The sequence below is a fragment of the Manis javanica genome, chromosome 17 (assembly GCF_040802235.1).
Source record: "Manis javanica isolate MJ-LG chromosome 17, MJ_LKY, whole genome shotgun sequence".
Lineage (NCBI taxonomy): Eukaryota > Metazoa > Chordata > Mammalia > Pholidota > Manidae > Manis > Manis javanica.
Window position 1 is genome coordinate 15,478,465 of NC_133172.1, and position 12,633 is coordinate 15,491,097.

At 35.8% G+C, this 12,633-nt stretch overlaps 1 protein-coding gene across 1 annotated transcript in view; it reads right to left on the bottom strand.

Annotated features, from left to right (window-relative positions):
* The window catches only part of LOC108388798 (uncharacterized), a 44,712-nt gene that overhangs the window by 9,694 nt on the left and 22,385 nt on the right, over window positions 1-12,633 (bottom strand). The window contains 3 exon segments of the mRNA XM_073226066.1: window positions 1,377-1,472; window positions 2,520-2,646; window positions 3,356-4,601. Of these exon segments, the coding sequence (XP_073082167.1) occupies window positions 1,377-1,472; window positions 2,520-2,646; window positions 3,356-3,379 (247 nt within the window). The 5' untranslated portion in view covers window positions 3,380-4,601.

The following is a 12,633-nucleotide window of genomic DNA, read 5'->3' on the forward strand; positions in this document are numbered from 1 at the left end:
TTAAAATAGTAAGTATTTTTTTTTTTTTACCTATAGTAAGTATTCTTATAAGTGATTTTAAGAAAATACTGTAAGGAGGCAGAGAAAGACAAATACCATATGATTTCACTTATTTTTGGAATATAAAAACAAAGCAAATAGAAGGAACAAAACAGCATTAGACTCAGACACTGGGAATTGACTGGTGGTTACCAAGGAGAAGGGGAGTAGGCAGGGGCAGGGGGGAGGGGGAGAGGGCTGTTAAACCACTGTTACATACATTTTATAATTTAAAAAAAAAGAAAGAAAATGCTATAAGAAATGAGAAACATATATCAGAATTAGACTCAGAAACAAAGTGGTAGAGCTCAGGAAAATAGTAGAGATAAAAGAAAAAATAATTTCATAAGATTAACCTAGAAAGATCTAAAAAAATCCAATAGATTAATACTAGGACAAATATTTTTTTAACAAAAATTAAGAAATACATGTAAAGTACATGAGAGAATGTGAATAACCAATAATCAATCAATCTAGGTAAAATACTTATTTTATCTAGACTTTTGTATAAGTCTTAAGAAAAAGGTTTAATTTTTAAAAATTAATTTTTAAAAATTCAATCAGATCATGTTCCTAGAAAACAACTATAATTCTTAATGAATCAAACAGCACCTTGTATAATTGGATCTCCCATAACATACTGATTTCATGTTTTGTTAGTAACCCCTCAATAACTCTTACCTACTTGCTGCTCCCAAACACATAGCACTCATTCCCTTTCAGCTTTAGATCTGTTGTTTACTCTTTTTGGAAGGCTCTCCCTCACATACTCAAATGGCCTGGGCCCTTACCCTCAGTTCAAATATCTCCTCAGAAAAGAGTTCCTAACCATCTTAATTTACCTAAATTTTCCCTGAGCTTGGTTAGTTTCCTTCATACTCCATTTCACTATGGGTTGCTATTGATCTACTTATCTGTTTATTATGTTTATTTTGTGTCTTCCCTAATATTCTATAAACTCCATTTTATTAGCCAGATATAGGAATGAATATATTTTCAGTCAGTGAAGCCATATATATAAATCTAAGTGCACAAGAGGGCTGGCAAGCATTTAAATCTAAAATACAAATAAAATGGCGCACAAGAAAGAAGGACATTGCCCATCACTGAAGAGGGAGGAAAATATGAGAAGAAAGAAAGAAGGTGGTTTATGAAGTGAAGATGAAATTCACTGGGTAGCTCATACAGAGAGTATTGACTCCCCCTCTAGATCATAAGTATTTTCTCCAATGTGAACGGAGCTTTCCAAACAACATTTCAAGTGTGTGTCCCCTCCTTAACCACTGAGCTTTAATCTACACAGATGTGCTTCCCTAGCTGGACTTGTTCATACTTACCTGTATACCATCTTCTTGTTTCTTCCCTCACAACCATCCAGCAGTCTTTTCCTTGCTCCAATAACGTAATTACATCTGGCTTAGAAATGGACTGGTCTGCTTACAAAGAAAAAAATGGCACCTGCTGTAGAACAAACTACTGCTTAGTTAAAATTGTAATAATAATAAACTAAAAGTCAAAATGAAATTGAGTAAGGTTTCTTAGAAGAGAGGGTAAGGGAACTAAAGAAGAAATCAAGTAGGGTAAGGTGTTTTGTTTTTTATATACCACTCATATATCCTTTTTTTTTCTTGACAGTATGTATAATACCATAGTTGCAAATACAAATTTGAAACCTTGGTTCAATTCCTGCCTTTGCCACCTTCCAGTTGTATTTGAACTCGGGAAATTCACTTAAACTTGCAGTGCCTCAGTATTCTCACTTGTAAAATGGGAATAGGGATGTTAATATATATATATATATACGTAAAGTGCTTAGAGTATTGCTTAATACATACTGAACACAATGTCAGCTATTAACAATATTACTGATATTACTGTTTCATGAAAAGTGCATACCAGAAGAGCTTTCTATAGGATAGTCATTCCATTTTAAATGTGATGTTCACAGATTACAACTTTCAACCACAAAATAGAAAAAATTTCTTACAAAATACCATGTGTATGCCTCAGTTTTCAATGAATTCCATTTACCTAATCCACCAATAAATTGTAGAAGCTCTTTTAGAGCAATTAGAACAATTCAGGACCCTATGTCAAGCTGATCAGCCTGCAAGTGGATCAGATAATAAAACGAAATATTTATAGAAATTCTGAGCATACATAGAAAGAAAGCCTAGATCCTTGACAATGGTTATATAATAAATATCAGAGAATTCTAAGCTACACCCTATTTCATAAAGGAAGAAAGGTAACCATAATGTAAGACCATAGGAGTTATGAATGTCATCGAGGACAGGGAAGATGAAGATGTTTAATGAAGTTACGGTTTCCGACCTGACAAAGCTCAAACCATTTATTTGGGAAAAGAACACAGAACACTAGTTTCCTAAAAGCAGCCTTGAAAATCATGGTGGGAAAAGAATATTTTTTAAAGAGCAAATTCTAAATTATTCTAAATCATTTGAGGCTGATAAACATACCCAATGAAACCAAGTTACCATAGTTCTCCATCATCACATCCCAGTACAAAGCCTTCTGAACAGGGTCGAGATACTCCCACTCCTGCTGAGAGAAGTCTGTGGCCACATCCCCGAGTGTTATGGATCTCTGAAACGGCAAACCCATGGATTACTGGGAAAAATTAGAGGAATATTTTGAAGATGGAAGGAGAGGAGAAAAGAACTGCACTGCAGGAAGAATGCAACAAAGCAAGTATGTAGGCTAAAAATCTGTAATATGGGAGGGGACTGCAGCAAAACATATACATATTTTTGAAGAAGCCTTCTAGAACAGTCAAAATTTTCTGGCATCACTTAAATATCTGAACTGTTTGAGAATAGATTAAATAATATTTAACTACTAAATTAAACAGTGAATTCAAGCATAATGCCTGATTGGTATACTTGTCAGAAAAAATGAACTGTTGAGGAAAAATTTTGCTTTTTAAACAGAAAATTTAATCAGGTATTTTTGGACTTTAGTAATGTGTAACATACATGTTATATATATATTACATACACGTAATGTAGTATAGTACAAAGTCTCAGTTTTGGACAATAGGGTTATATAAAATTAAGAATTCCCTCAGCATTAAATAGTTCATTATGCCAGATGTTAACACTAAGTATTTTTTCTAGTTTTGACAAATCCACATTCTTTTTAGCACATGGCATTATATTTTATGTACATATTAGACTTAATCATTTATATAAGATTATATATATTATATAAGAAGAATGCACATCTGTAACTTCTCCAATTCTGTGAATCTGTGTTCACCTATTCATGATGACAAAGTTTTTTTGTTGCCATTTACCATGTCACTGAGCAGTTGACTCATGCTGAATGTGGGAGGCAGCTTCTACTTAGATTGCCAATGATCATCTTCTGGTATTTATGCACATTCTCCTTCACATGTATGTGGGCTGAACTGAGTAACCTGCTTTGAATATACAGATTATTGCCAACATAATGAAATGTTACTTCTGATAGCAGACATCAAAAGACCATGATTTCCATACTTCTTGCCCTCTTTTGATGTCTCACTTGCTCAACCATGAATGGCCTCCAGTCTACAGCCCATAAGTAACTGGATCCAGTAAAAAAATCATCAGCCCATAAGTATCTGGATCCAGTCAAAAAATCATCTGAGGGAGCTTGGAAGAAGATATACCCAACGTTGGCCTAAGATGACAGCAACCTTGACCACCATTTTGATGACCTTGTAAAAGACCCCTCCCAGCTTTGTAAGAGGGCAAGAGAGCCAAGCTCAGCCATGTCCACATTTCTGGGACACTGAAACTGTGAGATAAATGTTTACTTCTTTTAAGCTTTTAAGTGTAGGGGTAATCTGTTACGCAGCAGTAGACAACTAATACAATGAGTTAAAGAATTCTGAGGAAGAATGATGAATTATGTAGATCTCACCCAAATTGAATAGGCCCCATTCAATAATAGAAGTCTTCATATTTTGCCAAGATCCACAAACTCCAAGTTTGCAAACTTGAGTCATATACTAGTTGACACAAACTGTGAGAGTTTACTCTACAGTGAGATTTAAGTCATTCAATACATGATTTCTATCTTATTTACCCAGAAATCTCAAGTCTGGAAAATATCAAAGTCTTCTCATGGATGGTTGAATACAACCATTGTCTCCATCTCACCAAACTACAGACCTGACTCACATAAGTCTTTACTTCAAAAGACTTATCTCCTTCACTGCTACATCATTGCACATGATAAAAGAATGGGTACTTAACACATGTTGAATGACTTCTCAGTAATAACATGAATACTAGTTTAGAACATGCCACACAGAGAGGACACTGGGTAACGTGGTGTCACATTTCACTGGAACAAAAGCTGTGAAGCAGGTTATGTGTGGGGCCTCTCTTGGTAGTAAATGCTATAAAAACTGGAAAAAATACTTACATGATCTAAAAAGTCACATATATTTCAAGAAGGAGAGAAACATCCACTTATGTGGGCCATGGTTTTAGACGAGCGGATCAGTCCTCAGCGTTCCTCTAACAGAAAAGCACAGATCCAGAAAGCCAGAGCTGGGAGAAGACAAAGACCTTGAGACCAGTTTTGCCTCAGTAATCCCAACAGGACATAAATTAACATTAGGATCTTCCATCCCAGATTCCAAACTATTTCCCATCACACATAATTTGGGTAGGTTAGGATTCCAGATAAATCCACTTCCTCTCCCAAATCCCAGGGGTCTCTGATGAACAAGGTCACAGAACACAGCCATTTCTGCATTGAAGCTACACCCGTGTGTGTCAGCAGGCTGTTCTCTGGCCACCGCATTATTTTCGTGAGGCGGATGTAGACCTAAGAATGGGCAGTGCAGTCTTCCTCTCAGCAGCTCTCTCCCTTGTATTCCCATCTTCTAAGGCTGAAAAGAACCCACATCATCCTAGTGAGTACCTCTTTTGTGGCTTTGGGTGAAGATGGTTAAAATGGAAATGGAGGGCTAGTGTTCAGTACTTTAAGTCTAGCAAAGCTTACGAGTTAAATATATGACAAACCATCATTGTACTACAATACAAAGTAAACATCAAATGTGAAGTATGTAAGGATATGGGAAATACTACAGACACATTGTCAATAGAATAATTAGGTGGACCAATAAAATTATTTTTTATGAATTTATGAATATATTAATCAATATAGAGAAAAAGTAGCAGAGATACACCATTGAAATCAGTGGATAAAAAAGTCTGGAAGGTTATCTGACCATCTAATAATAGTGCTTATATTTTTATTTTTATTTAATTTGTCTTTGTAAAGCTTATTTCTTAATTACTCTAACAAATGACCATAGTTAACTTGAAATATATATGTATTTTTTCTTTTGTTAATAGAAAGATGCTGTCCAAAAAGGAGGATTTTCAAGAAAGGTCTTTGTTATCTAAACCTAGATTTTTTTACTGAATGGCTTTTCTTTTGCTTGTTTCCTTTGTATCCCACTATCTGAACTCACTTTATCACTTCTTCCCAGGTATGATGGGGCTCTACCTGGAAAAAGCAGGAAGCAGTTTCTGTGTAACATCTTGTATGAATTGATAATGATCTCAACACTGCTTTGTTTCAGGTCGTAACAGAGGAATTTATGGTTTCTGAACCTGTCAGCTAAGCCATGACATCCCTCAAACAGCTTCTGAATTACGGTATCATGATAGTTGCACTTTGCATCTAAGAAAATTAAAAGGAAAACTAAGTGTAAAAGTCACATTAGCATAAATGCTCCACAGAGATGGTAGATTTTGCTCATATTCTGACTCTTGCTATAGACAAACTGATGTGTCTTTCCTATAAATTCACAAAATAAGTCACATAAATACCTTCAATAGTCTTCATCACTCACGGCCTTACACTTATTTCTATTCAGATTTTAACTCTTTTTAGGTAAAAAGCATTTTAAAGGAAGCAACTATGTCTTCTTGGTGATTGACCTCAAATACTACAATTTCTGGATCTAGCATATTGCTCGCACTTAATAAAGTCTGATTTGTCTACAAAATTCAATTTCTAGGAAATTTTTGAAGGAAATAACTGTATACGTATACAAGGTATGTGTATAAGGATGCTCATCAGAGAATAATTTCTGATAACCAAAAATTAAAAACCTAATTATCTCACATTAGACAACAGGTGAAACATATGGTCTACAAAATAGTGACATACTATAGCTTCATTTATAATGAATCCATATGAAATTACAGAAAATAATATTAACTCAGTGAAGAAGTAGGTTCTAAAAGGTATGCATAACACAGGAAGTGATATCCTGTTGAAATTAAGAACACAGGCTCTGTTGCCAGACTTTTAGATATTGAAAATGAGCTTTCAGCTGTGAGTTTATAATACCTCAGTGCCTAAGTTTATCACAACATCAGCAAAGAAATGATAAGAATATCACCTAAAAGATATGGCTGCTTTGAAGACTAAGCAAGATAATCTACATAAGCACCAAAATCCATATAAAAAGGTTAATATAAATGATCTATCATTATTGAAAATGAAGGTCATTAAATGTCACTTAATCCATTATCATAGAAGGAAGTTAATTCTCGCTCCATTATGTTCTTCTTAAAGAAAAATTGTGTTTCTTGGGCTTTCTCTTTAATTAAAAAAATTTCAGTTCCTATCTTTGAGAAAATATAATTCTTAATAAAATCACAGGTAACAAAATACATTATCACCCAGATAAGGAGAATGTCCCCTTTCTAGAAGCTATACACACATACACGTACACATACATGTATATGTAATGTGCATGTGTGTATATATATGTATATTTATAATGCTGAACAGAATTTTTCTTGCTCTCTGTAGATGCTGGGGACTGGGGAAGGAAAGATTTATATTTCTGTATAATACCAGGATATAATAAAATGCAGAACTTAATAAATGAGCGGATTTTATTCCTCTGCATAATATGGGGATTTATATTACAATCTTCATCTTCTGTTATTATAACTACGTTTGGAAATATTATTTATACTTGGAAGACAGCTGGAATTAGAATTTAGTCTATTTCCTCAAAAAGTGACCTTAAATATCTAAATTATTAATTCTGAAAGGATGTATTACTTATTAACTTGATACCATAGTAATTAACAACATTTCCAATATATAAAAGGTGAAAACAGACTGTTTTTCAAACAAGGAGATCCCTGGCATTTCCTTCTCCCCAGCACACAGAGGTATAAGGAAACCCATGATTAGGCTAGATTTCTTTTTTCAAACTAAGAGTAGGACTCTGTCTCCTTTATTTGATCAATTGTGTTTTGCCAAAACAGAACCACATGGAAATGTTCACACATAAAAAATGGGAACACATATACCAAAATATAAAAAATGGTAATTTCTAGACAGTGAGATTAAGGGGCATTCTTATTGTCAAAATTCCTTAGATATTTTTTTTTCTGCAATGTCTACCTTAATGTCATCATCATAAATACAACATCAAGATATTCCAAAGTATTAAAAATATTTTAAGTCCTTATTATGGCAGAGGCTATATGTTCATCATTAAAAAAAATGTAAATACTAGGCCTGCTATGAAAACTCAATGTGATTGAAACAACCACCACTTACTTGTTCTTGAATATCTTACATGAATATCCCCACTGGTATAATTACATTTCATTAAAAAGATTTTTTTTATTAATAGAAAGGGAAATAGCTTTTTGCTGATTAATAAAAATATGTATGCAAAATGGGCAGAAAAGCTTTGAGTACACAGGTGTTCAATTTGAATTGTGAATTCTTCCATTCTTTGAATAACCAATTAAAAGATCATTTTGGATTCAATCCTTGAAAAAGGGTTTTAGAATTTTAAAATTCTATTTTAAAAAATGAACTTCATTTATTTTAAACATTTGGGTCGTATTATCCACAACTATGAAGACGGTTTAATGTTAGATCACAGCTATTTGTCCTTGTAATGACTAATTCCTACAAACAGAAATTTTTTTTTGTATTTCTGTTTTTAGTTTTTTTTTTTTTTTGAGAGGGCATCTCTCATATTTATTGATCAAATGGTTGTTAACAACAATAAAATTCAGTATAGGGGGGTCAATGCTCAATGTACAATCATTAATCCATCTCAAGCCTAATTCTCGTCAATCTCCAATCTTCTGAAGCATAACGAACAAGTTCTTACATGGTGAACAAATTCTTACATGGTGAACAGTACAAGGGCATTCATTACAGAAACTTTCGGTTTTGATCACGCATTATGACCTATAAACAATCAGGTCAAATATGAATATTCGTTTGATTTTTGTACTTGATTTATATGTTGATCCCACATTTCTCCCTTTATTATTATTATTATTATTATTTTTAATAAAATGCTGAAGTGGTAGGTAGATGCAAGATAAAGGTAGAAAACATAGTTTAGTGTTGTAAGAGAGCAATTGTAGATGATCAGGTGTGTGCCTGTAGACTATGTGTTAATCCAAGCTAGACAAGGGCAATAAACCATCCACGGATGCAGAAGATTTCTCTCAAAGCAGGGGGGATGAGGTTCTGAGCCTCACCTCTGTTGATCCCCAAATTTTCACCTGATGGCCCCCCTGCGACTGTGCCTGTCTTAGGTTGTTCCTCCTTTGAGGAATCTTACCCATCTCTGGCTAACCAGTCATCTTCCGGGGCCATACAGGGAAATGTAAAGTTGGTAAGTGAGAGAGAAGCCATATTGTTGGAAAAGGTTAGCTTTTTACTTCTTTGCAGATTTATGCCCTGTGGCTTGTATGCCCAGCACTTGTCTCGAGGTATCTTTACCACCTGGAGGAATTATGATACTTGGTAACTTCGATATGAGGCACGAATTCTATTTAAGGGTTGTAATTAGGAAGGAAGAAGAAAAGCTATAGAGGTAGCATATGGAAGAAAACATGGGAGGATTGATTATTTCTTTGACATATCTTCTTGTAGAGTACCTTAAGTATGTATAGGTTTTAAACTACTAACTAATTTGTACACACATATTAACATAATAGAAATACGGTGACATAAACAAAGCAAATCTGTAATTACCATCCATCTCCAGTGAAGCCAAGAAAATCATTTAGGCACCCTAGGCATTTGTGAAAATTTGTCTATGATATGATGGATATTGTCCAACTGTACTTGAACAGTCTGAGAAAAATAAGACAAATTAAAGCAGCCCATTTCTGGGATCTGTTCACCTCCCATATGTCCTTTTAACCGTAGATAGTCTATAGTCATAAGATTTTGCAGTGCTACACCTTGCACCCCTCCCAACTCCTGGTTGAGTTCCAACAGTACAGATCCGGTCAAATTCGTTGTCTCACTGTATGCACATGCCAGCCTAGACATCTCCCTCCTCATTCCAATGGCAAGTCCAGGAAACGGTGGGGTGGACGCAGCCATGACCGCAGCATTGCCCGGATCCCTGTGGAGGCTTTTTGATGATCATCCCCCGGCACGAGTCCTCCAGAGAGTGCTGATGCCGGAAGCTCCTCCTCATATCGTATCTTAGTTCATTTTCTGGGTATCCAAGCTAGGCCTTGATCTTCTGCATAGAAACAAACAGACCCTTTGCCCACACTTTGACATGCCCTCTATACCACTGTGCAGAACTCATTGGAGGTCAGCACACAGGAACTGCTTTTTTTTTTTTATTAAGAGAAAGGAATATTATCAGAAAAGAGTACCTCCATAGCTGATCATCTGACACCCTTTAAGTGATCAACATTAAGGATATTTAAAGCATGCGTTGATCTTTGATTTACCAATAGTTTTATCCTGTCAAGGAGTAATCCCCCTTTTTTTTCTTTCTTTCTTTCTTTTTTTTTTCTTTTAATCTTTAATCTACACTTACATGAAGAGTACTATGTTTACTATGCTCTCCCCTATATCAGGTCCCCCCTAACAACCACATTACGGTTACTGTCCATCAGCTTAGCAAAATGTTGTAGAATCACTACTTGTCCTCTCTGTGTTGTGCAGCCCACCCTCCCCTTTCTCCCTCCCCCCCATGCATGCTAATCTTAATAAGCCCCTTCTTCTTCCACCCCCTTATCCCCCCCGTGGCCACCCATCCTCCCCAGTTCCTTTCCCTTTGGTACCTGTTAGTCCATTTTTGGTTTCTGTAATTCCGCTGCTGTTTTGTTCCTTCAGTTTTTCCTTTGTTCCTATACTCCTCAGATGAGTGAAATCATTTGGTATTTCTCTTTCTCTGCTTGGCTTATTTCACTGAGCATAATACTCTCCAGCTCCATCCATGTTGCTGCAAATGGTTGGATTTTTCCACTTCTTATGGCTGAGTAGTATTCCACTGTGTATATGTACCACATCTTCTTTATCCATTCATCTACCGATGGACATTTAGGTTGCTTCCAATTCTTGGCTATTGTAAATAGTGCTGCGATAAACATAGGGGTGCATCTGTCTTTCTCAAACTTGATTGCTGCGTTCTTAGGGTAAATTCCTAGGAGTGGAATTCCTCGGTCAAATGGTAGGTCTGTTTTGAGCATTTTGATGAACCTCCAAACTGCTTTCCACAATGGTTGAACTAATTTACATTCTCACCAGCAGTGTAGGAGGGTTCCCCTTTCTCCACAGCCTCGCCAACATTTGCTGTTGTTTGTCTTTTGGAAGGCAGCTCTCCTTACTGGTGTGAGGTGATACCTCATTGTAGTTTTAATTTGCATTTCTCTGATAATTAGCGATGTGGAGCATCTTTTCATGTGTCTCTTGGCCATCTGTATTTCTTTTTTAGAGAACTGTCTCTTCAGTTCCTTTGCCCATTTTTTAATTGGGTTATTTGTTTTTTGTTTGTTGAGGTGTGTGAGCTCTTTATGTATTCTGGACGTCAAGCCTTTATCAGAGCTGTCATTCTCAAATATATTCTCCCATACTGTAGGGTTCCTTTTTGTTGTATTGATGTAGGGTTCCTTTTTGTTCTTTCGCTGTACAGAAGGTTTTCAGCTTAATGTAGTCCCACTTGCTCATTTTTGCTGTTGTTTTCCTTGCCCGGGGAGATATGTTCAAGAAGAGGTGACTCATGTTTATGTCTACGAGGTTTTTGCCTATATTTTTTTCCAAGAGTTTAATGGTTTCATGACTTACATTCAGGTCTTTGATCCATTTTGAGTTTACCTTTGTATATGGGGTTAGACAATGGTCCAGTTTCATTCTCCTACATGTAGCTGTCCAGTTTTGCCAGCACCATCTGTTGAAGAGACTGTCATTTTGCCATTGTATGTCCATGGCTCCTATATCAAATATTAATTGACCATATATGTTTGGGTTAATTTCTGGGGTCTCTAATCTGTTCCACTGGTCTGTGTCTCTGTTCTTGTGCCAGTACCAAATTGTCTTGATTACTATGGCTTTGTAGTAGAGCTTGACGTTGGGGAGTGAGATCCCCCCTACTTTATTCTTCTTTTTCAGGATTGCTTTGGCTATTCGAGGTCTTTGGTGTTTCCATATGAATTTTTGAATTATTTGTTCCAGTTCATTGAAGAATGTTGCTGGTAATTTGAGAGGGATTGCATCAAATCTGTATATTGCTTTGGGCAGGATGGCCATTTTGACGATATTAATTCTTCCTAGCCATGAGCATGGGATGAGTTTCCATTTATTAGTGTCCCCTTTAATTTCTCTTAAGAGTGACTTGTAGTTTTCAGAGTATAAGTCTTTCACTTCTTTGGTTAGGTTTATTCCTAGGTATTTTATTCTTTTTGATGCAATGGTGAATGGAATTGTTTTCCTGATTTCTCTTTCTATTAATCCTTTGTTAGTGTATAGGAAAGCTACAGATTTCTGTGTGTTAATTTTGTATCCTGTAACTTTGCTGTATTCTGATATCAGTTCTAGTAGTTTGGGAGTGGAGTCTTTAGGGTTTTTTATGTTCAGTATCATATCATCTGCAAATAGTGACAGTTTAACTTCTTCTTTACCAATCTGGATTCCTTGTATTTCTTTGTTTTGTCTGATTGCCATGCTAGGACCTCCAGTACTATGTTAAATAACAGTGGGGAGAGTGGGCATCCCTGTCTGGTTCCCGATCTCAGAGGAAATGCTTTCAGCTTCTCACTGTTCAGTATAATGCTGGCTGTGGGTTTATCATATATGGCCTTTATTATGTTGAGGTACTTGCCCTCTATTCCCATTTTGCTGAGAGTTTTTATCATGAATGGATGTTGAATTTTGTCAAATGCTTTTTCAGCATCTATGGAGATGATCATGTGGTTTTTGTCTTTCTTTTTGTTGATGTGGTGGATGATGTTGATGGATTTTTGAATGTTGTACCATCCTTGCATCCCTGGGATGAATCACACTTGGTCATGGTGTATGATCCTTTTGATGTACTGTTGAATTCTGTTTGCTAATATTTTATTGAGTATTTTTGCATCTACATTCATCAGGGATATTGGTCTGTAATTTTCTTTTTTGGTGGGGTCTTTGCCTGGTTTTGGTATTAGGGTGATGTAGGCCTCATAGAATGAGTTTGGGAGTATTCCCTCTTCTTCTATTTTGTGGAACACTTTAAGGAGAATGGGTATTATGTCTTCTCTGTGTGTCTGACAAAATTCCGAGGTA